The 23,665-nt window shown below is 42.0% G+C and overlaps 3 protein-coding genes across 9 annotated transcripts; 2 read left to right on the forward strand and 1 right to left on the reverse strand.

Moving 5' to 3' along the window:
* Positions 1–1,121: 1,121 nt before the first annotated feature.
* Positions 1,122–14,811, forward strand: pfkfb4a (6-phosphofructo-2-kinase/fructose-2,6-biphosphatase 4a). Of its 4 annotated transcripts, none has more exons than XM_073468968.1 (14): positions 1,122–1,336; positions 6,836–6,952; positions 7,114–7,210; positions 7,297–7,363; positions 7,454–7,528; positions 7,620–7,676; positions 7,759–7,880; positions 8,335–8,542; positions 8,639–8,785; positions 8,878–8,982; positions 9,670–9,799; positions 10,924–10,986; positions 11,114–11,178; positions 12,424–13,267. In XM_073468968.1, the coding sequence occupies exons 1-14, from the start codon at positions 1,282–1,284 to the stop codon at positions 12,481–12,483; spliced, it is 1,368 nt and encodes a 455-aa protein (XP_073325069.1). In that variant the 5' UTR covers positions 1,122–1,281; the 3' UTR covers positions 12,484–13,267. The 4 variants fall into 4 exon arrangements, with proteins under 4 accessions (XP_073325069.1, XP_073325070.1, XP_073325067.1 ...); XM_073468969.1 differs by lacking the exon at positions 12,424–13,267 and adding an exon at positions 14,044–14,811 and having other exon boundaries at positions 1,165–1,336; XM_073468966.1 differs by lacking the exons at positions 1,122–1,336; positions 12,424–13,267 and adding exons at positions 5,372–5,604; positions 14,044–14,179.
* Positions 14,812–15,788: 977 nt separating this feature from the next.
* Positions 15,789–18,901, reverse strand: LOC140998460 (actin-related protein 2/3 complex subunit 4). The gene is made up of 6 exons (XM_073468759.1): positions 18,742–18,901; positions 17,945–18,063; positions 17,422–17,533; positions 17,210–17,305; positions 16,415–16,585; positions 15,789–16,320 (listed from the first exon to the last, which is right to left on the reverse strand). The coding sequence occupies exons 1-6, from the start codon at positions 18,742–18,744 to the stop codon at positions 16,315–16,317; spliced, it is 507 nt and encodes a 168-aa protein (XP_073324860.1). The 5' UTR covers positions 18,745–18,901; the 3' UTR covers positions 15,789–16,314.
* Positions 18,605–23,204, forward strand: tada3l (transcriptional adaptor 3 (NGG1 homolog, yeast)-like). Of its 4 annotated transcripts, none has more exons than XM_073468755.1 (9): positions 18,605–19,389; positions 19,768–20,015; positions 20,111–20,352; positions 20,500–20,605; positions 20,733–20,868; positions 20,994–21,097; positions 21,216–21,322; positions 22,346–22,537; positions 22,658–23,204. In XM_073468755.1, exons 2-9 carry the CDS (start codon positions 19,806–19,808, stop codon positions 22,848–22,850), a joined length of 1,290 nt encoding a protein of 429 aa, XP_073324856.1. In that variant the 5' UTR covers positions 18,605–19,389; positions 19,768–19,805; the 3' UTR covers positions 22,851–23,204. The 4 variants fall into 4 exon arrangements, with proteins under 4 accessions (XP_073324856.1, XP_073324858.1, XP_073324859.1 ...); XM_073468757.1 differs by lacking the exon at positions 18,605–19,389 and adding an exon at positions 19,450–19,468 and having other exon boundaries at positions 22,658–22,947; XM_073468758.1 differs by lacking the exon at positions 18,605–19,389 and adding an exon at positions 19,545–19,590 and having other exon boundaries at positions 22,658–22,947.
* The last annotated feature ends 461 nt before the right edge of the window (positions 23,205–23,665 follow it).

A 23,665-nucleotide genomic window follows, 5' to 3' on the forward strand; every position in this document is an offset into this window, starting at 1 on the left:
GATACTGATACAGAGCCTCTGCTCTTTTAATATGTGTTAAATAAAAAAAAGGTGAATGAATCAATAGTGATATAGGCTGCTGCGCAATTGACCATAAAGTGGTCATGTAGGGTGAATACTTCTCGGCACTGCAGATAAACAAGTTCTGCAAGTTCGACTTGATGGAAAATTTCTACACTCTCCCTGTTATATTCCAATACAGACTTAAGTTTCGCTCTCAACATTCAGCAGTGAATATATGGTATTCTTCACATGGCATATAATTATTTAAAGGATAAGTTCACCCAGAAAAATGAAAATGTAACCATTATCTACTCACCTCATGCTGATGGAAAGTCAGGTGAGGTTTGATAGTCCACAAAACATTTCTGGAGCTTCACAGCAACACAGCTTAACAACTGAAGTAGATGGGGACTTGTTCTAAATACAGTTTGTCCAGTGTAATCCAAGTCTCCAAAAGCAGCAAGACCCCAAATTGATGAAAATATGTTAATTAAACCCTTTTAAAAGTAGCTGTAGCTGCTAAGCTAAAAGAGTTAGCACATCCTGTCTGAAGTGGGTTCTAGAGCTTGGCCGTATGTCGAGTGTGTAAATAACCATATTTTCAAGTCAATTTTGGATCTCGGTACTTCTGAAGACTTGGATTATGCTGTACAAGTTGTGTGGAGCCAATTTATATTTTCTATCAGTTGTTGTTTTTTACATTTTAAAACAAGTCCCCATCTACTTCAGTTGTTTACGAGGATGCTGCAAAGGTGTTTTGCTGTGAAACTCCAGAAATGTTTTGAGGACGACCAAACTTCACCTGACTTTCCATCAGCACGAGGGTGAGTAGATAATAAGTGAGTGTCATTTTTGAGTGAAATTATCCTTTAAGGCTTCTATAACAAAATTCTTATTGTCTGAGATTTTAATGTTGAATGTTGATGGATGTTGCTAAGACTGCCTGTGGGGGGCCTGTAGTTAAGCTACATGACTGTTTCTTTAAAATGTGCAGTAGTGTCTCCTGTATGTAACAGCACAGCTCTGTCAGCCCTGTCAGGACTGCTGGGGACACCTCCCACCTGTCAGAGGGTGGGTGGGGTGTTGGAGAAGGGGCAGGTAGGCTGACACCTCACTCCAGTTTTGGAGAAAGCCTTCCTCCAGCCCTGAGGTCCCACACGCAGACAGTGGGTGTGTGCACACACAAGCATCATCATCATCATCATCAGCGCTCAGCAGGCTGCTGTTGGACGCACGTACACACACCGCCAGCCGCTGCGCTCCATCAGACAGACGCCCATGATGAGAGGCTGCTCCAGCCGACCCAAGCCCACACAGAACCAGGACAGATCGGGTAAGACACGTCGCTTTGAACGCTCTGGTTCACTTGTGCGACTTTAAATTGTGCATCTTTGAGCGGAGGACAGAGAGTGTCGGGCTCAGAGAGGCAGGTCGAGCAGCCCTTCAAGACGTAAACAAGAGTCGGTGTGTTGGCACCGTCACCGAGACCTTTACCCTACATACCAACTACAGGCGACAGACAGTTTTGTATAGGAAGCAGGCTTATTGTAACAGATGTGCTGTAACACAGAGGATGAAGAGCCAGGCGGATGTTTATGTGCTGCTGCTGCTGCTGCTGACATTATTAAATAAAACACTGTAGACGCTTCATATAGACTGAAGCTGATCCTCCCGCTGTATTTATTATAAGGCTGCTATTATTTTAACTCTCCACCCTGCGATCATGATGGAGCTGCTGTTTACGGAGGTAACTGTTTTTGCGTGTTCCTGCTGTTTGTTGTGTTTATGGTTGTTGCTGCTGCTCCTCACGCTGCGATGCATGTCATGTCAGTCTCAGATTTTGGCTCATGAGGTGGGTCTGTCTCTCAGCCCGGTGGTCGCTGCCTCCCTGCCCACTGTGATCTTAACATAGCCTACTATATTGGGGAATGACTTGTGCGGTATATGACAGGCTAAAGGCTGTTAGCTGCAATCAGACCCTGGCTGCTGCTGCTGGGAGGAGGAGCACAGATCTGTTTCCTGTTCATGTGTCCCAGTGTGCAGCATGCAAGACATGAGCGTGCTGTTTAACACAGGCTACCTGAGCTTTCTGCAGATCAGATAAGCTACTTTTACAGTATGTGCCACAGTTTGAAAGAGTTTCTTTAAAACTCTTTACTACCCAGCTGAAAAAAGTTAAAAATAAATCCCCAGTATGAGTCAGTGTGCCATTTATTTGTGGACCTGATGAACTTGACATGTATTATAGTGTACTAGCAGTCAGGGAATTTGAGAGAGAAGGAGCTATTTAATTAGAAACCCTTCCATCGCACCATATTTAGGTCACAGGCTCTGTTACTCCACCACCTAGACTGACTCCTAAAGCTTAATATAATCAGTGCATCAGATGAGGCCACGAGGAACACATAAACAGAAGAACAGATAGGCCTACTAACCTGAAAATGTGCACTGACCCACCACCAGGCACACCTGTGCAGTGTAATTCAGTCCAGTGCAACACTTCTGCAAAAAGTCCCTTCTGTGTAAAGCTTATAATGTCAAGTTGTTGCTGTCACTATGTTAGTGTGGTGCAGATTTATCTCTTGTGACGGTGAAGATGTACTCGACTGAATTAATTTAAAATGCAGTCTGTTCACCTGAGATGGACAGAATATTAGAATCTGATCATTGAACAGCATTACATCTATAGGAAATATAAAACTGTTGAGTTGGACTGAATTACAGGTGTCTCTGTGAGTTTACAAGTCTGGGTCAATTTACAGACAGAAAAAGGGAGTGTAATGCTGCCATCTCATGGACATTGCCAGCTCATGTGTAAGGCTTTAGCTTCTGTCAGTGTCAGAAAGAAAATGTTGGCAACAGTCAATTTGTGAGATGTTGAAACTTGATGTGTAAGAGATAATGAAGATTGTGTAGAGAAAACTGGTCTTTGTCACCGAAGAAAAAGCTCAGAAGTCACTAATAACATTAACAATGGCTCTGTTTTCCAACCAAGTGTCCCAGTAAGTCCCGACAGTGTGACAGTGAGCCAGCATGCATTATACTAGAACCCTGAAACTGAAGCAGCTAGATGAGTCAGCCCTCATTAGTGTTATTATTGTTATATTTATTTTGCTAATATTGATTCTTTATTTAAAAAAGAATCAATATTTAAAATGTGTTAAATTTGTAGTTTGTCCGTAACACTCAGGAAGTTGTCTTGTGTTGTTCCAGGCCTTTCTTTTCTATATCAAAATGACCCTATTAGGTTTTTCTTCAGAGCACAAATGACCAAAAGCCATTTTCCATATTTAGAAAACCATTCAGATTATTAAATGATGTTGATTTGAAGAATTTTAATTGAGCACAGGAAATGTCTGTAGGATAACAAAGGCCTCTCCAGTCTGGACTGACTCCCATACTAATGATTTGAAGCCAGCTGAGCTTAAAGTAACAACACTGACTGGTTTTGTAGGTTATTATTACATTTTGCGAACATAATCCTCTGAAATAGGCAAACTTAGCCCTGGGTCAAGTCTTAAGCAACCGCTGAAGCAAACCAGTGTGCTAGGCCAAACATACCACAATCTTTAAGCAATAGTGAATACATGTTGTAAGTGCACACCCACACCGGTGTTTCGAGTCATTCTGGCTGATTAGACATAAGTACATGCCAAAGCTATGCTGGACATTGTGTGAGGTCACCAGACTAAGTGCATCAATAAGTAAGGCAAAATAACAAGTGAGGACACGCATCTGGATAGACAAAGCTTGCAAGGCATTTAAAGCTGCATTTCTTTGCTGCTGTCTCAGAATTCACTTCGTTTGGTGTGACAGTAGTATTGTTTTTAAAGGATTTATTGGTGCATAATTGCTTAAGGATGGCAACTCACCACCTTGACCCCCTTAACCTTTAGATAGCACCCTGAGGAGTTCTACCAGGAATCGCTCTCTGCTGCATGTACTGTAGAAAGAAAGACAAAATGGTTTTGTGTGCTTAAAACTGGTTGTGGAATCTACAAATTAAACAATGCATGTTTATTTTTTTCTTGTTTGCTGTTGCTTCCATTAAGGATATAGGCTATTTAGACTAAATTAGTCAGCAAACTCATTCCTAGCTGTAATGGCACTCAGAGAACATAACTCAGCCAAGGCCTGAAATTTAGGCCTTGGCACAAAATTGTTGTACCCAGCAAGCTAAATATGCCTGAGTTTTTTAATTAAGATCCTGAGAAACCAACAAAAATGGAAAACAAAACACCTATCTCACAATGTTAAAGAAAGTGAGTTAAAAAATCCTGGATCTGTCCCTTTATCCAGATCCTCACCCAAAGCTATTGGGGTCTATTTTGGGTTGAGACCCATTCCTCCATCCAAGTTTCATGCAAATCTGCTCATTAGTTTTTGTGTAATCCCTCTGACAACCAACCAACAAACCAATCAGGAGGTAACTATTTTTTCCACTCTTAAAACTGAACTAATCAATATTTTTTATCTAAATGTAGCACATGACTACGTGCAATGTGAGAGGAGATTGACAGAATTATCTCTCAGCTGCACTTCCCCTCAGCTCTACGCAGCACTTTAGTGTCTTTCAGCTCATTGAGATAGCATTTTTATGACTTTAATGTTTTTGGTTCTCTCCCACTGCTCTCATCAATCTTGTTTTGAGCCATAGCAGGCAGATGTTATGAGTGAAGAGGCTGTAAAAGCTGACTGAAAGCTACAGAAGCAAACAGCAGACAAATATTTCCCTCAGGAGTTGGTGGAGAACAAGAGCTGGAATGCAGAGTGAATATTTGACATACATTGGATGTGTAATTCATAATAACTATTTCAGAAGTGATAATGGTTTTGTTTTAGTTGTCCTGCTGCCACCAAGAGGTTAAAAAGTAATTAACACCACTTTAAAAACAAATTGACCAAATCACTTTTCTGGTATAGTTTGGCTACTAGATAACAGCCTTGGCCTTTTTCCACAGCAGATATTTTGACTTGTTATATCTGAAAAGTGTAACAACAAGGATGATTTAGTTCCATGCAGCATCATTCATGTACTTAGTTTCACCTGTTCCTCTCCTGCTGCCACGTGTAGAAACAAGTGTCTCTTTCAAACTAGCATAACTTCTTCCGCATCAAACGCAATTTTAAATCCAGGAATATTACCACACATGTCACTGAAAATATCCTTGCGCCCTTTTCCAGCTGTCACTTTACGGTAAAGTAGAATATACGCTGCGCCCGTACTGCGGTCATTACGGCCGACCGTTGATTTCCACGGTGGCCAGACCGGAGCACGTGACCACTCAGAGAGAGAGAGAGAGAGAGAGAGAGAAAGAGAGAGAGAGAGAGAGAGAGAGAGAGAGAGAGAGAGAGAGACCGGCGACCACCGGGGCTGTCTCCATCCCCGCAGAGCACCGCCGATGAAACACCGGTCACCTTCAGAGCTGCATCACGGGAAAAAGTCCCGTGTTCCCGGCGCGGCTGCCTCCACCTCACAGCAAGACGGAATGGAGGACAATACACCTTCCATTCCGCGGGAACTCACCCAAAATCCTCTGAAGAAGATCTGGATGCCGTGTAAAAATGGCCTTCCCGAAAAACACATTTCTCAAAGAAAGGGTGCGTATGACAACGTGGCGGCAGTTGTTGGCGTACACGGATGTACGGCTGTGTCACCCGTGGATTAATGTGTAACAAACAATTAATTTGCTTGTTTACGGTTTGTTGTTCGTTTGTGAGTACGCAGTGCTAAGGCCCTGTGGTACAGATATAATTCATGCTAATCCGTCCCCCTAGCGTTACATGTAAAACTCGATGTGTTTGATGTGCTAGCTAACGTTGCTATGGTTTTAATGAGCGCGAAGAGCACAGCTCGCAGTTCAGACGTCTTGCTGCTGCTGCTGCTGCTGCTGCTGCTGCTGCCGCCGCCATCTGGTTCACACCGTTATATAAGGATTCACTGGATGTTCGCGCAAAAGGAAGGCTGCTCGCATCGAGGGGAAAAGACTGGCACTACTAGGGATGTGTATCTCATTGTTACTGTGTGCCAAGTCAAGCACCAGCTGTTAGTAAACAGGAATTGTATCCCTGCAGTCATGTGAGTGATTCGCCCTGTGGATGTGCTGCTGCATTTCTGTCTACGCTCACATTGGTCTTCTCTGTGTGGTCAGGGTGAGAGGCCTGATTGAGATAGGATTTGTGAGCCTATAGACTTTAAAATGCCAATGAAGTCATGAGCTTGTGGTGGGTAAATCCTGACATTAGGGAGGTAGTTGAAGAAACTAACTTAATGTTCATTATCTCCAAACATGCATGCACATAGCCTGTGTAGATAGATAGATTTTGTCCTTTCCCCTGCTTTTGCAGACGGGCAATTTAAAAACTTTGGCATTATCTTGCAAGAAGGTACATGGTGAAGTAACACACCACATCATGCTCTCTGACCCAGTCATCTGTGCACACACTAAGTGTGGAAATTTTTGTAGCTGTCCCCTCTTTCCAGATGTGTTCAGTAGTTTAATTGCAGTGTTTCACAATGTCTGGGACGTGTCTGCTCTTCACTGACTATATCGGCAGGTTGGTGTGATAACATTGGATTACACATGCCAAGAAGGTCAATCTAAAGTTAATATTAAATCTTTATATCTTTATCTTACAATATAATATGCAAGATAGTGTACGGGCAGGTTTTGACTGCAATGGCTGTGAAAAATGCTGAACAAAACCTTGAGATGCACTAATATGCTTTGACCGAGGCGTTACGGATCAGTTTCACATCGTCCATGTGTGTTATGTGTGATCAGCACATGACTGAAGCTGCCTTCCCTCTCTCCCTTTTCTCCCATTCCAGTATGCATGACCAACTGTCCCACCCTGATTGTGACAGTGGGCCTTCCTGCCAGGGGGAAGACCTATATCTCCAAGAAGCTGACCCGCTATCTTAACTGGATCGGAGTGCCCACCAGAGGTACGTCTTTTCAGGATTATCATCCTCAGTGATTATATACTTCACTGAAATAAGGCACAGTTGTAGAAACATCAAATCTAGAGGATAAAGGGAGTTGATTCAGTACATGCATCACAAGAGAAAGATGAGCTCGAGTGTCCTTGCTTCTGTCTTTCCTGTAGAGTTCAATGTTGGGCAGTACAGGAGAGAGTGTGTGAAGATCTACAAGTCTTTTGAGTTCTTCCGTCCTGACAACGAGGAGGGGTTAAAGATCAGACGGTAAGAGTGGCAACTGGTATCTGACAGCTTTAACAATTTACTTATCTACCAACCATGTGACATTTATATCTGTATGATCTCTACAGACAATGTGCTTCGGCTGCGTTGAACGATGTGCGACAGTATCTCACAGAAGAAGGAGGCCAAGTTGCGGTGGGTCAAATGTTAGATTGTGTATTAGTGGAGATGTTTCAGGCTAGTCAAATAAAGCTAATCCGTTACTGTCCTGTATGTGTTGAGCAGGTGTTTGATGCAACAAACACCACCAGAGAAAGGAGGGAAACCATCATCCAGTTTGCAGAGCAGAATGGCTTTAAGGTAAATTGTTGGGTCACAATTCTGGGAGGTGTCACAGTGTGTTGGCCTTCACACTAAGCTGGATTTGTTCCTCCTCCTCCTCTTCCCTCAGGTGTTCTTTGTTGAGTCTGTGTGTGAAGACCCAGATGTCATTCAGGAGAACATAGTGGTGAGTGTCTCGAGTTTATCTGCTCATTTTATCGCAAGAGAAAATGAACTTGTACTCACTCCTCTGCTGTTTCTCTGTTTAGCAAGTGAAGCTGGGTAGCCCTGACTACACCAACTGCAACACAGAAGAAGCAGTGGAAGATTTCATGAAGAGGATCAAGTGTTATGAAAACTCCTACGAGACGCTGGATGAAGTCCTGGACAGGTGAGGAGAAAGCTGCTGTGGAGAGAGCCGTAACTGTGAATAACAAATATGGGCTATAACTAGATTAGCAAATGAGCAGTTTTAAGAACATTATTATGAACTTTAAATTTAATATATCTGCTGACATAAGGAAAAGCCACCAAACTAGAGACATTTCCTAAGGTTGTTGTGACATTAATTATGCAGTATAGTCCTCTTTATCAGTGCCCATAGTGCTACGCCTCCATGGTTTAAAATAAATGCTTTTTGCCTAATATGAAAATACAGCATAACACATAGTTTTCACTTATTCACTTATTCTGAGATTTTTAGCTTCATAATATGCTTATGCAGTTATAATTGGTTTTCTTAAAGTACTAATTATGCAAGGTTACTCAGATCTGTAACCTGGTTCTGGCTCAGTCACATCATACAATGTTGCACAAAAGGCTTAATGTCTCTGCTCCCCCCTCAGAGATCTCTCCTACATCAAAATCATGGACGTGGGTCAGCGGTACTTGGTCAACAGGGTTTTGGACCACATCCAGAGCCGGATCGTCTACTACCTCATGAACATCCACATCACGCCACGCTCCATCTACCTGTGCCGCCACGGCGAGAGCGAGCTCAATGTCAAGGGTCGAATTGGAGGAGACTCAGGCCTCACACCCAGAGGCAAAGAGGTATATAAAACTTTTTTACCAAGAGATACTGTTTGTCTACAGACCTGACTGGATGAGTTATTTAAGAACTAAAAAAATTTTTTTTTCTCCCTGCAGTTCGGGAAGAAGCTGAGCCAGTTCATCCAGTCACAGGGCATCAGCGACCTGAAGGTGTGGACCAGTCAGATGAAGAGAACCATCCAGACAGCCGAGGCTCTCAGTGTGCCCTACGAGCAGTGGAAGGTCCTGAATGAGATCGATGCAGTGAGTGCTACGTTCTCGACTGATAAGCACAGCTGTTTGCTTGCATGTGTGCAGCGTTGATGGAGTTTAATCTGTGTGCCGTGTCATTTTAGGGCGTCTGTGAGGAAATGATGTATGAGGAGATCCAGGGCCACTTTCCTCTGGAGTTTGCTCTGAGGGACCAGGACAAATACCGCTATCGCTACCCGAAAGGAGAGGTCAGTGTCTGAAATATCACGTTCGGTCTTGTCTAATCATGCAATGTAGTTATGTAACTGTAGTGTTTTTTCATGTTAACGCCGAGGTAGCATGCTTGGGGACAGTGCATCTTTGTTTGAATTTTGAAATGCTGAGACAGTCCTTCTGTGTGAATATAATGACACACACGTAACCACAAACACAATTACACAGAATCCAGATGGCCACTGGCCACTTGCGCTCTGCTAATGAGCCTCAGCTCAGCCGAGCCACGTCTCAGACAGATTTGGCTTAACACCAGATGACAATGAACAAAGACTTCACATTAGTCTGTGAGTGTGTGTGTATGCGCGCGTGCCAAAACTGTTTGGTCAGGCTGTGTAGGGGGGGTCTGAATGCCCGCTGGTCTGTTGTCACCTTAAGTTCATCCCATTACCTCTCCATTAGTCTGACACAGGAGGATGGATGTGGGCATTAGTTGGCTGCCCAGGCGGACAGTGCTGATGTAGGACTTTAGGGAATCTTGTTAAAGCTAGTGTTGGTCTAGACAGCTTGTATTGATTTCTCCACTTGCTAAAATGTCAATCTGTTTACCTGAGAGTGATTATTCAGCAGAATGTGTGACGAGAACAGATTGTATTTCTAGAAGTGTAGCAGTCTGCTTTCCGCCTGTCTGATTGCCTCTTTTTGTCTCTCTTCTGACTCAGTCCTATGAGGACCTGGTGCAGCGGTTGGAGCCAGTCATCATGGAGCTGGAGCGGCAGGAGAACGTGCTGGTCATCTGTCACCAGGCCGTAATGCGCTGCCTGTTGGCCTATTTCCTGGACAAGACTGCAGGTTAGTCCTTTAACTGAACCTCAAGGAGCAAGCCTAAAAAAAGAATTTCATCACATGTACCGAAACGTACACAAATAAGATCAAATTCTGTTTCGCTGACTTCTTCAGAGGTTGTTGCCAGGCAATTTAGTGAATGCAGCAAGCATTTCATATAGTATATAACAAGTTTTTATGCCTGGTTGTGAATAAGGCACTGGATAAAATGTTTTGTTACACTGTGACACATTCAGTGTAAAGCTGTGACATACTTCCAGCGTGCCCAGATGGAGAAGAGTGTTTTACTCCTGGCTGACTGACCTGAATTCCATGTTGTAGACCAGGTTACTGTAGCAATTGTGTCAGATTAAAAATAATTCAATGGCTCTCTGATTTTTCAAAATACTACAATGGTATAAATTATAGCTCAAGTTTAGCAATGGCTATGATACTACTGTTTAACTAATGACATTAATAGATACCCATATCAGATATTTTGCATAATTAACTAAAAATGCAAATCATTAATATTATTATTGATAATACAATGAATTCAAAGCAGGATTAGAATTGATTTGTTTGTTAAATACAGCAAAATATTGTTTCTAGAGCAGCAGTATTTACAACAGCAAAGTCACCATTTAATCTCTTAATCCACATGGAAACAAATTAAATAAAACAATTTTCCTGGAATTAAAAACACAGGGTGAAGTTTAAAAAGGATGACGAGCATAGATATCAGCCACTCTCATTTATCCTGTTCACTGTCCTCCCTCTATTGTACTGCTAATGTGAGTTGGCTTGATCTTACAATTTGCTGTTAGCTAAACATTAGTCATACCAGTGGTTAATGGGACACTGCGAGCACAGTTTTCTGAAAGTTCAAGCTTGTTGAACAGTTGAAAAAATCCTCAGGTTTTAAATAATTTAGAACTAGTTCCAGTTCCAGGGTTGCAGGTCCTTATTCAAGACGGAGCTTCACATGTTATGTTACCAGATGCAGAAGACACAACAAAGTGGGCTGTTGTTCTTGTTAGGAAAAATTACACTTGAACATCAGAAATGATTCATATAAATGCCTGGAAATGACGTACAGGAATAAGAGTTGTTTGGGTAGTTTCATGAACTGTGTGTTTGTCTTCCCGCAGAAGAGCTGCCGTACCTGAAGTGCCCGCTGCACACTGTGCTGAAGCTAACGCCGGTGGCCTATGGTAGGACTGCTCTCCTGTTAGCAATATAACAACATAACAAATCTATTTCTAATGAATAATAACACAAAAAAAAAACTTCATCTGCGACCTTGAACTAATGAAACCAAACTTCTGTGTGCATACTCAGGCTGTAAGGTGGAGTCCATCTGCTTAAATGTGGATGCAGTCAACACACACCGAGAAAGACCAGAGGTGGGTATAACATCATACCACACACACAGTATAACTGGCCCATTTTTGCAGTGTAGGAGGGTTCACAAACAGGTTGGTGCTCAGGTGCTGAATGTCACATTATCAAATGCAAAACAGATTTGTTTGTCAGCAGTTCATTCTGACGGCCATGTTTTTATGAGCACTGGTATGAAATATTAATGAACTCAGAGCAGGTTTTGGTTGGATTATGTGTGGATTATGTATTATCAGAACACAACAGAAACAATGACTAATGCTCCTGTTGCTATTCACCCTCACACCCTTTAGACAAACATTCCTCTGAGTGGATGATGTAACAGTTTCATACAGGGTTTAATGCTGAAAAGCGCTGATCAGAATAGTCACACAGTCATAGTTGTAGAGCCAGTGATGGTTCTCATTGAAATACACCCGTCACAATGCAAATGTATTATGACAGAAAATATACTGTGTATGAGTAATGTCATGTCATGTAATTCTTTAAAAAAAATCAGTACAATCAGAATAATGTATTCACACTCACAGGTGAAGTTTGGGATTTTTACATTAATCATTGCCCGTAAACCCCTTTTGTGGGATATTAAATTATTCATGTCTTTGTAGCCGACAGACGGTCCGTCTGATTTTTCTAAGAAAAAGCATTAGCTGAGCATGAGAAAAGCCTGCATGGAGTAGTTTAACTCACCTTCACTTTGACGACTGCCACATAACTGGCAAAGAAGGCTGATAACAAAGGCTTAACAAAAACCTCAACCGTGTGACAAACAGTCCTCTTAATTTAAAGGATAGATTCACCCAAAAATGACAATTCAGTCATTCTACTCAACCTCTTGTCCACAAAACATTTCGAGCTTCACGTTAAAACAACATTGCAGCATTCTCCTAAACAACTGAAGTAGAAAAATTGACACATAATGAAGACATAGAATAGTTCCTTGGTCTCCAGAAGCCCCAAGATCCCAAATTGACTTGAAAAGATAATATTCACCCCCGCACGGTCGAGCTCGTGCACCCACTTCAGGCGGGTTTAGGAGAATGCTGTAACTCTGTTCAGCTGTGAAGTTCGAGAAATGTTTGTGGACTACGAAACTTAACCTGACTTTGCATCTGTGTGGCTGTGGGTTGCTAATGACTAAATTTTCTTTTTTGGGTTGAAATGATCCTTTAATCAGTGTGTGCAGTGGATTTCATATCTCCCCTGTGTTTTGATCCCTCCCCCTCTTTGTTTTTTGTTTTATCAAACAGAACGTAGAAGTGTCGCGGATGTCAGAGGAGGCTTTGCTAACAGTGCCAGCTCACCAATGAGGCAGTACCCCTCAGCCCACCCCCACCCCCCTTTACCCTTCTTTACGCACTCTCTACCCTTCAGACGCACAATGTACCTGCCAAACTCCTCAACCTCTAGTCTTTTCTTCTCCACCTTCCTTCGATTGAATCTCTCTTCACTGTTCTTGTCTTGTTTTTTCCTCCACTAATACTTTAAGACGTGATGATGGTGGTGGTAATTGACTGGAATCCAGTTTCTAATTTTGATTATTAATCCTATGACATGGATCCTGTGTCGTGCACATTCTCCCATTTTTGGAGAATCAATGAAAAGCTGATGAAGGTTTTTTTTTTCTTTTTGAACTGATGCTGTAATCCCAACTGTGAAACAATGAAACTCCAGCACCTTGTTTGTTGAAGCAGTGATTACGTGTAGTTTATTTTCTCTTTGATCTTGTCTGTTGAACTGATTTCTAAACTATTTTAACTTAAACCAGTGTCTCATTCACTTTATATTTCTGTTAGTAGAAGTCAGGACACTCTAATCTTAATCGTACAGCATTGCACAACAAAAAGGTTGTGCTTTTTTATATTTTGCACATAAAAATCAACTGTATCTCCTCATTAAATGTCCTCTATTAGAGCTTGTCTCTAGTTGTAGGATGTCTAACACTGTCTAATGAAGATTACAGACATACTTTTTTTGTTCTTTTGTGTTCAACAATGTGAAGGTTCTTAAAGTCTATTCAATGATCAGATTGAAGGCAATATTTCTGTTAAATGTTTTTAAATAAACTCCACTCAACCATGCCATGCATCCTCACCACACTCTTCTCGTGCTTCATTTTAGAACGTTTGACATGAAAGCTGTTTTCTCAGAGTCAGAGTTTTGGCTTATGTTTTACAGTGAAGGTAAAATTTAGGATAAAGTTGGATGCTTCTTGCTTGTGCTAACATGTCATCAAAAGAGGTCGACTACTTCCTTCCTATTCCTATCTTCACATCAGACGTTCAGTGCAGTGCCCTTCCTGCTTTCTCTGCTGTGCAAACAAGACCCTGATTTCCCCATTCATTCATATGCAAAGGCTCCACTGGGGTGCATAAGAAAATGCTGCCATTCATCAGCTTGAACAAAACACTCACTGTGTCTCAGATTTTTTTCTGCCAAGATTTAGAGTGAAAACAAAAATGCAGAGAATAATTTGGGACTTTGTTATAAGGCTTCCGTGTACATGATGGTGTGATGAAAATAAACACATCATGAAAACATGAGGTAAACAAATGCTGCTGCAATGACTCATTTTATGTTGATGGCAGCGTCTGTCAGCTATGAAAGTGTTCTGGTAATCTCACACTTAACGAAGCATCCGGCACAGTTTGAAAGAGGTCGAACCTTAACAATGAGCCATACAGAGACTACAGCGCATCAACAAAAAGAAGAGGTTATCACAAGTGCAAACAAAACAGATACACTACATGACATGCTGTATGTATTACTTTCTTGAAGTGTTTAATGTGTGATCACGACTGCAGAGCTTATTGTAAATGTATTAGTATTTATTCCAAAGGCATCTGACACTGATGCGTTCCTCTTTCCAGAATGTGAACATCCACCGTACACCTGAAGCCGCCCTGCAGACCGTCCCTCCTCACCTCTGACCGCCTGCCGTAACCCTGCGAGGCTGCAGTCTCTGTCTCTCGCTCCCTTGTGACGGACTCCTGTGGTTGTTTCACTTTCTCCAGTCTGCTCACAGTGGTGACCCTCTGGGTGATGTGCCTCCTCCTTCAACACCTCTGCCACACACACACACACACACACACACACACACCTCTCTCTGTAACACTTACGTCTGTGTTTTTGAGGGGATGTGAGGGAGCTCAACCTGAACACATCATGCATTCAGGCGTCAGTGTTCATGTCTGAAAGCTACATGGTGTATATACGTATATATTTTTAAGTGTTAACCGTGTGGTTTCATCCAATGGTCATGTGACTTTCTGCTACATGTTTGACATGTTTGTGTATCGTGCAATCGTTGTTTAATGTGAAGGTGACCTCAGTAATAATGTGCAATTTGAAGGGTACAAACCTACCTGGAAAACGATACTAAAAATTTTGCCTGTGAGGTGATTCAAAGAATTGACGGACCGGGAGATCATCATTAGGTTTTCTATGGTCAGCACACAGTCACTTTGACTTTATACTGATGTATTTCCTCAGCTGATGATTCTACACACTTCAATGAAATCAAAACATGCTTGTGAAGAACACATCTGAGCACACACGTCCTGGAAATGTAAAAATAAAGTATCAACTTCAAACTGCACGTCCTGACTCTGCAATAATAAAGATGTGTTATTTTTGTTATAAAACTTCATTGTGGTTTTTTTTAATTATGTATGAGGGCTGCACTGGGGATTATTTTCCGTTTCCATTAATATGCCAGCACTTACAACACTCATCTAATCAATACATTTCTCAGTCTGTAAATGTGAGAAAATAGTTCAAAAATGGCCATTAACAACTGTCTACAACTCAGTTATTCACTCAATAAACCAGCAGATATTCACATTTGAGACACTTAGAGCGAGTGATGTTTTGGAATTCTCAAAAAAACAAAACAATATATAAATAATCAAATATCAAAATGGATGCCATTGAGTGCACTGACTTGACCACACAACAAAGGTGTAAATAACATCTTTTCAAATCAGTTTTAGGTCTCGGGGCCTCAGGAGAATTGGGTTACGCCCTTTAAGTAATGGCCTCATTATTTCAACTCTGTAATGTGGAGGATGCCGGTGAGATGTACTGGTATAATAATAATGTGTCAGTTGGACTGGTGCAATCAGAAGGCTTCGCCAGTTGATTGAAGTTGGATGGAGACCACAGAGGCCAGATCTGTCTGCCACTCAAAATGAGAGAAGGGTGAAGCAGCAGGGAGTGTCCAGCAGATAACTTTATCTACGATCTGTCTAGCTCGCTGCAATTACGATTAAAAATCAGGCCTTAAAGCTCCTCCTTTGAATTCCCACAGTGGGTCAGTGGGTCAGTGCACTTGAACAAGGCAACAGCAGCAGTATAAGTCTTGCGTAGAAGGTTTGAAACTAAAGCATTTCATCTTAGTTTTAACTGTTCAACAAAAATGGTTCACACACTGTCTGCAGCATGACGGTATTACTTCCTCTTCCTCACAGCTGAAATAACACAGTAAGTGTGTATACTGTGGCCAAAGTGCTGACTTAAAACAACTTCCTCAGCAGCAGAACAAATCCATTTATAGACACAGAGGCAGTGCAACATGCTCACTATGAATGACATACATCAGCAGGAACAGCAAAGGTATAAACAACAGAGTTTTATTATCTTCTCTCATTATTTTCATACATGGGCTTTGGTGGTTTCTTTACAGACAGCTCTTGCTCCACGTCTGCAATTAAACGCCACACAGACTGCTTTCCATAAACAGAAAAAGTTTGGAGACAAATTTGAAACAACAGTGACAGAACATACAGACTCACATACACAAAATATAAAAACCTGGCCTTTTGATTTGCAGCAACACGTTCTCACTGCCCCTGTATTCATGGATATCAACTTGATTAATACTTTAAGGACCCGCCTTTGTTTGGGGATTTGTTCTAAGTGGCTGAAAATGAAACTGGTAAATATTTCATTATATACAGTCAGTGATATTCATGAGTACAGGGAAATACTCGAGATGGGCGCAAAGGGTGTCATCGCCAGATTGGTCATGTTCCTCTCGTGTCCTCTGGATTGGCTGTTAACTCCTTTAGTTCTCCACTCTTGTGCTGATTGGCCCTTGCAGCGTTTTCCCAGCTTGTGTGGGACCGTGGACAACACTGTTATCAGAACTGTGGACGGGACAAGTCAAATTATTAAGTACAGAAATGTATAAGATGTCAATATTCATTTTCAGGCAGGAAAAGCAGAGAAAGTATTTCTTACGTTCTTGAGGAATTCCTCGGCGACAATACGGGCCCTGGCATTAACGGACAGTTTCATCTCGCTGATCTCCTTGTCGATCTCCTCCATGAAGTGGATGACAAAGTCCACCAGCTTGTGTTTGTACATCTGCTCCGTGTGGAAGTTGGTGATCAAGAAGCTAATATCATATCCCTGAAATCACAGTACGGTGAGAGGAGCAAAGAGAACAAGGAAATGAGAAAGTGAGTCCGATACCAGCAAAAAAAATTGACAAAAGTATCACTTTCAGTAACATTCAGTAGAGCTGCAACAATTAATCAGTTAGTTCTCAACTATAAAAATAGGGAAATTAGAAAATTGCTAACTATTTTGATAACGATTAATCTGAGTATTTTTTTCAGAAAAACATTCAACACTCTTTGATGCTAGCTTCAGTATTCAGCATTTATCTTCAGTATTTCTGCTTTCTTTACTCCTCTATGACAGTAAACTGACTGTCTCTGAGTTGTGGAAGTCATCTTGAGCTTTAGAAAACACTGGTTGACATCTTTTCACCATTTTATAGATGAAACACATTCATCAACATGAAAATAATTGTTAGTTGCAGCTTAAGTATTCATGGAAATATATATTATATATATTGTAAATCTAACCATGAAGCACCTTTGACATTTTCCATATTAAAAAGTTCACACTGTTCCTCATTTTTCATTTTGATTCTTCACGTCACAGTCACTGTATGCTGATTCCTCTTTTCTCACTCACTTTACTTTTTTCTACTATATACAACCCAGATGACTCCTCCACCACTCTTACCTCTACTGGTTTCCTCCTCAGAATGAAGAAGTTCTCTGCCCTCATCATCATGAAGCGCATGAACTTGTGGCAAAGGATCTTCTCAATCTCATCAGCCTGCAGACAAACAGCGTTTTTAATGCGTCAGTTTAATGCATTTAGACGTAAGAATATTAAGAAATGTGAATAGCTCATAACCAAAAACAGTCCAAGTTTAGCTGTGTTTCAATCACCTGTTTGACAGCGATGCTGACTCTGACAGAGTTGATGGATCCCTCAATGAGAACCTTCTCCTTGTCATTACGGCTGATCACCACAGGCTGGAGTAGCAGCTCCTTACTGCTCCTGTAATCGCAGCACAATGCATCCATTAAAATTTTTTAAAAAGGCCCGCTCGGTTTTAAACTATCATGTTTATTAGACACTCAAAGTCATTATGCTTGGGACCCTGTGCAGCTCTGCACTGAACCTTAGAAGTTAAAGTGACTTCCTGAAAAACTCTCAATCTACACGTTGTATTGAGAAGACACCTGCAATAGGCTGCAGCAAGTACCCGCTGGCTAATGTTACAGCCTTGCCTGTGCTTGTGTAATTTTTTTTCCCTCCTACATTTTCTTGTGCAAGTTTGCACAAGTCCACACTTGTGTGACAGCTTGATGATCCACAGAGGGCTTGAGGGCTGGAGAAACAGGAGGCAGCAAAGCAGGGGGATAAAAAGTGAGGCTGCTGACTCCACACACATGCAGTTAAACATACCTGACCTCCACCTCTGGCTTGTTGTGACGCTCCACCACCTGAGAGGAGAAGTTCTCCAGACAGAGGGCCGCCTGCAGGGTGGCCCTCACAGCGTTTAAGTAGGGGCGCAGAGTCGCTGTCTAGGGGAGAGATTGAATGAGATCAATGTCTGGGTCAGAGGATCTTGTTGGATGATGCATTTGTTGTTTAGATCAGGATACATGGTCAAACTGAACCTTTCCACTGTAGTGAGCGTGACTCAACCAGTGTCTGAGGTCATGTTTAATCAGGAACCAAAGTGAGCTGTATGCAGGGATGCAGAGGCTATCGATCAGTCACAACCCACTTACAGTTTACCACCTTTAAATGATGAAGAAATATCTACGAACAGTCATTTTAAAAAGAAAACATGGAGGCAATCAGAATCTACCTGATACAAGTTATTTATGTTATGCATTAAAGGATGCTTTCAGGTGACCGAGGTTGCAGCTCATGATCATCCAAATTATTTATATCCATCTACATCACTCTACTTAACCCGGAATATAAAAAGCTTGTCCACCGTCTTCAGACAGAGAGCTAGTATCGAGAGGAAAAGGGGGCCGAGAGGAAAAGACAGCTCAGCTCAGTCACTTTAGTTTTTGCAGATCGTATCAAGGATGATGCCCGTCCTCTCATTTCACTGCAGCCGACCTGAAACAACGTCTACGAGATACACGGAGCTAGCTAGCTAATCTCGCCTCGAATGTAGCCTTAGTAAGCGGCGGTAAACGGCTAAATAATAAAATATAAAGATACATTTAGTGACAGACACTCACCATTTTTGCGCTGTAGAAGACGGAAGTTCCTCAGCCACGCCTGGGACTGCTCTTCCGTAAATCCTACATAGTCGGGTACAGATATGGTGCGCTAGTTTTCATTTCGTTTGAAGAGGCGGGTGTCTCCGCACAGCAGAAATGCTGTTGTTTGCGCGTACTACACCGCCCAGGTGGAGTACGGGTGCTCTAAATCGAGCGTACCCTTCGATGCGTCCACTCCGCTCTGTGAACAGGAGACATTTCGCTGTGTGGCTGTTGGACCAGGTGTAATTTTGATCTTTTTGAACCCGTTTTGAATAAAAGCGGTTAAATGACAGCGTTATAACCTGTGTATGACCCAGTTAAATAGCTGAGTTACGGGTCTAGCGGTAACCGAGTTTTTACACACCCTGACACAATATGGTTTGTTCCGATGATACCATTCTAGCAGTAGGTTGATATATGCACAACTCCTCGGGGTTATTTTTGATACACAGTGAGATTTGGAAATATACCCTCGGCCTATGCGTTTAAGTTGTATCGTTTGTTTTTTGTCTTAAAATTCGTTATTTTTTTCGAAAATGGGTCATAATACCATGTGAATGTATTTCTCCCCCCTCCCCCTGTAATCGCGATGGTTTTTTCCATCATGGATTCCATTCACTGACGGTAAATATCGCTGCTCTTAAACATTCAAAAATACATCCCTGCTTCAAGTTTCTACCATCCAGCTCTTTTAATCTTAAAGGTCCTTCTTGTAAAATATACATGTGAGAGAATGTGAAATCATAGCGGCCCATTATTATTGTTTAGGAGTAATTTGTGCCGCTCGGGCCCAGCGAGCTCGCGTTCTCCGCAGCAGACCTGCGTGTACGTGTATTTGGGTGCGTGCGTGCTCTCGTGTGTGTGTGTGTGTGTGTGCGCGCGCGCGTGTGGTTAACGCGTGTAAATATAGAGACACACAGACAAGACAAAGAACAACAACTGGACACTGTGTGAGAGTCTCATCTCCTTTTATTATCCACGCTGTCCATCTTCATGTCTCAGGTCATTCAGACTCTGCCAGGTCTCTGCCTCACAGCATCATGAGTGAGTTAAAGGACTGTCCCCCTCTGAAATACTACGACTTCAAGCCGGTCGAGCATGTGAAGGTGTGTCCCCGCTACACTGCTGTGCTCGGCCGCTCAGAGGACGATGGCATCGGCATTGAGGAGCTGGACACCCTCCAACTGGAGCTGGAGACGCTCCTCTCATCGGCCAGCCGCCGCCTCCGAGCCCTGGAGGAGCAGAGACAGGTGGGAGCAAGCTGGGAAGCTGCCACTGTTTACATCTCATCATCTCATCCCTTGTTGGTTACTATTTGTAACTCCCTGTGTGTGCTGCCTTTCAGATCCTCACAGACTGGCAGGACAAGAAGGGGGATAAGCGCTTCCTGAAGATGGGGAAAGACCCAGATCCTGCTGCCTCTTCTCGGCACAAACCAAAGAAGCAGAAGTTGGATGGCAAAGGCAGTCACGGTCCAGGTCCTGGCCGGCCCAAAATCAAAAATATGCAGCCTAAAGTCCAAGAGTATGAATTTACAGACGATCCACAAGACATTCCCCGCACTCCTAAAAATGATGCACCCAACAGGTCAGCAGCGACACCAGCTCTTTGTAACATCTCACCTCCCTGTTAAATAAGGCTCTATTCAACTTACTTGTGTATGAACTGAGGTAAATAAGTTTTGTTCTGGCAAGGTATCTTTGTATTTAAAATGTTGGCTTTTTTAAATTTCAGATTTTGGGCATCAGTCGAGCCATATTGTGCTGACATCACAAATGAAGAGATCCGGTTGCTAGAGGAGCTTCTAAAACCCCCGGAGGATGAAGCAGAGTATTTCAAAGTATGACAGGAAAATACCCAAATTCAAACAAAAAAAATGGCCAAAATTCAGGTTCTTTTTATTGTGTTAAGTGAAATGTATCATTTTTAAATGTGTTACGCTTTGATTCTGTCTGTGTTAACTGTAGACTCCAGCTCTGGGGAAACACTACTCTCAGCGTTGGGCTCAGGAGGACTTGCTGGAGGAGCAGAGGGAAGGAGCTCGAGCCAACGACAAGAAAAAGAACCTCATGGGGGGACCGCTGTCTGAGCTGGATGCTAAAGGTGAGGGAAGACTGCACCTTAATTGATCCACGGGCTGGTTTGCTCTTGGTATGAACATGCCAGACGACAGTTACTGCACGAGCATGTATTCACCTTTATCCTCATCTTCATGTTCAAATATTTAGATGTGGACTCCCTGTTGAAAAAGTCGGAGTCCCAACATGAATCTCCAGAAGACGGATGTCCCTTCGGTCCTCTCACACAGCGTCTGCTCCAGGCCCTTGTAGAGGTCATTATGTTGTAGACTTAATGTTTTGTCAAGCACGCACGCTAATAAAACTCTTAAACTACTGTTTAACACTGAAACATGACCATAATTTGCCAGATTTTGTTCTGTTTTCCTCCAGGAAAACATTATATCCCCCATGGAGGATTCTCCTATACCCGACATTTCAGGGAAGGATGCCAATGATGGTGCTGGGACTTCTCCTCGCAGCCAAGGAAAAGCTTATAGGTATTTGTGCAACACTTAACAAACATACAAGATATCAGATGCACCTGAAGATATATACAAAGATGCCACATTCAGGCTTGTGTGGTGCATTTGTGGTACAGCCATCTTGCTCTGTGGTTCTGTCCTGTTCAAATAGTAGAAAATGCCAGACTTTTGTGCTGCTTTTGGATAATCTAACAAAATAAATACCAAAAGCAAACAACAGGGAAAATCATTTCACAATTGAGGAGTTAAATTTGATATATCATAATAATATATCCTTCATTTAAGCTTAAATACAGGTAAGTGACCGTCCTGATGCTATATTTAGCCAATTTAAGATGAATATTTTATTTAAGTAATATATCTGTGGGATGCTGAAAATTATATTTATCAATCATCATCAAACTTTTTCTATGAATTTGCACAAAACTGTAAGATTTGTTTATCAGAATATGCAACTATTACAGTGCAACTCTGCATAACCCTGCTGAAACACTATATTTTATACAGACTGTGTGCATTTGTTTCCAAAGTTATAAATAAAATCACATCATGACAGTCATTTTACAGGCACTTGGAAAAATAATTGCTTAAAGAAAGTTAATCTTAAATATTACATTATAGAAATATTTGTGTTATTTTCTAGATCAGATAAAGTACTTTTTGATTTAACCAAGTATCCTGTATATGTGTCTGGCATTTAAGTTGTATGAATATTCAGACAGTCATGATGATTTTAATAATGGATGGACCTCCTGCTTCCATAGACTTACATGTTTAAGGAGTCGCGGCTGCCCTGTACCAATATGGCGGCCGTGGTGACGCATCACTCTAATGAAAAGCAACAGTCGAGCCTATCTACGTCTAGATATCAGTGAAAGGCACAAAGATCAGTTCTCCAAATCAGATAACTTGGCACCTTGGCAACCATCACACCAGTTGCACTCACACACCGCACAGTGTGGTATATTAGTTGTGAGACTGGTTGGAGATTGGTACGTTCTATGTCACATACTTAATTTCTTTCTTTTCCCCCTCCAGTGTTCCTCACACACGTTCTCTGGAGGCTCGGATCAAAGAAGAGCTGGTGGCTCAGGGGCTGCTGGACTCTGAGGAGCGACCCGGGCCAGGAGGAGACTCTGAGGACGAGGTGCTGGCAGAGCTGCAGAAGAGACAAGCAGAGCTCAAAGCCCTCAGTGCTCACAACAGAGCCCGTAAGCAGGAGCTGCTCCGGTGAGGATACAGAGCCACTATGATTATATTTGCCATGATATAAACTGTACTATACAGTCATACAAGTCTGATCCATGATCAGTTGTTGACATTAACTTTTTATTTGCTGCTGCCTCACAGATTGGCGAAAGAGGAGATGCGCAAGCAGGAGCTGAGGCAGAGAGTCAGGGTGTCTGACAATGAGGTGATGGAGGGATTTCGACGAATCATGGCAGCCAGGCAGAAGAAACGCACTCCGACCAAGAAGGAGAAAGACCAGGCCTGGAAAGCACTGAAGGAGAGGGAAAGCATCCTCAAGCTGCTGGATGGATAGAGGAAGACACAGTTCGAGTCTGGTTTTTAACCAGAATGAAGATTGACACAGATTAGAGCAGCTGTGACAGCTGTTACACAGTCGGTGAACAGCTGTATCCATGATGGTGTATGATACAGTGTACTGCAGGTGTGTGTGATTTCACTATGGACATTTGTGTAGTAGCTTTTACGTCATGTACAGCAGAGAGCTCATTTGATCAGTAACATTTAGTAGGCATTAAAGACTTTTCCTCCTTTTTGTTTAACTTTTTTCATGTCAGTTGAATTTTTACGTTGATTTATATTTTGTTTACTATTGTAATGTTATGAAAACAGTACACATGAATGTTTGAATAAATCAGAATGACTTAAAGACTCAAAGTTTTTTTCTGTGTATGAAAAACACAAAATGTAGCTTTTCTTACAACTCAACAACATGCTTCTCATCTCTGTGCATACTTATCTATAGTTAAAACCATCTGCAGAAAATGCTGATTTATAATCAAGCACTCAAATCTTATTAAATATTTATATGAGACTATTTTCCCCAAATCAGCGGCAATGGGGGAAACTGAGCCAAATGCCTGTGGTAAGTTAACCCAGAGGTTCAGCTTTCTCCATTGTTAAATAATTTCCATTAGCATGATGCCTATTATTATTATTACAATAATATTATTACAACAATGGGACGGAGCATCTAGAGGAGCACCCAAAGGCAGCTGCCTTGAGCTTTGCACAGTGCTCCTCATCTGTGTATGTGTATTTTATGTTGGTTGCGTAACATTTTTACAACTTTTTTTGTCACACAATCTAATGTGTCAAACATGTGAAATA

The sequence above is a fragment of the Pagrus major genome, chromosome 6 (assembly GCF_040436345.1).
Source record: "Pagrus major chromosome 6, Pma_NU_1.0".
Taxonomy (NCBI): Eukaryota; Metazoa; Chordata; class Actinopteri; order Spariformes; family Sparidae; genus Pagrus; species Pagrus major.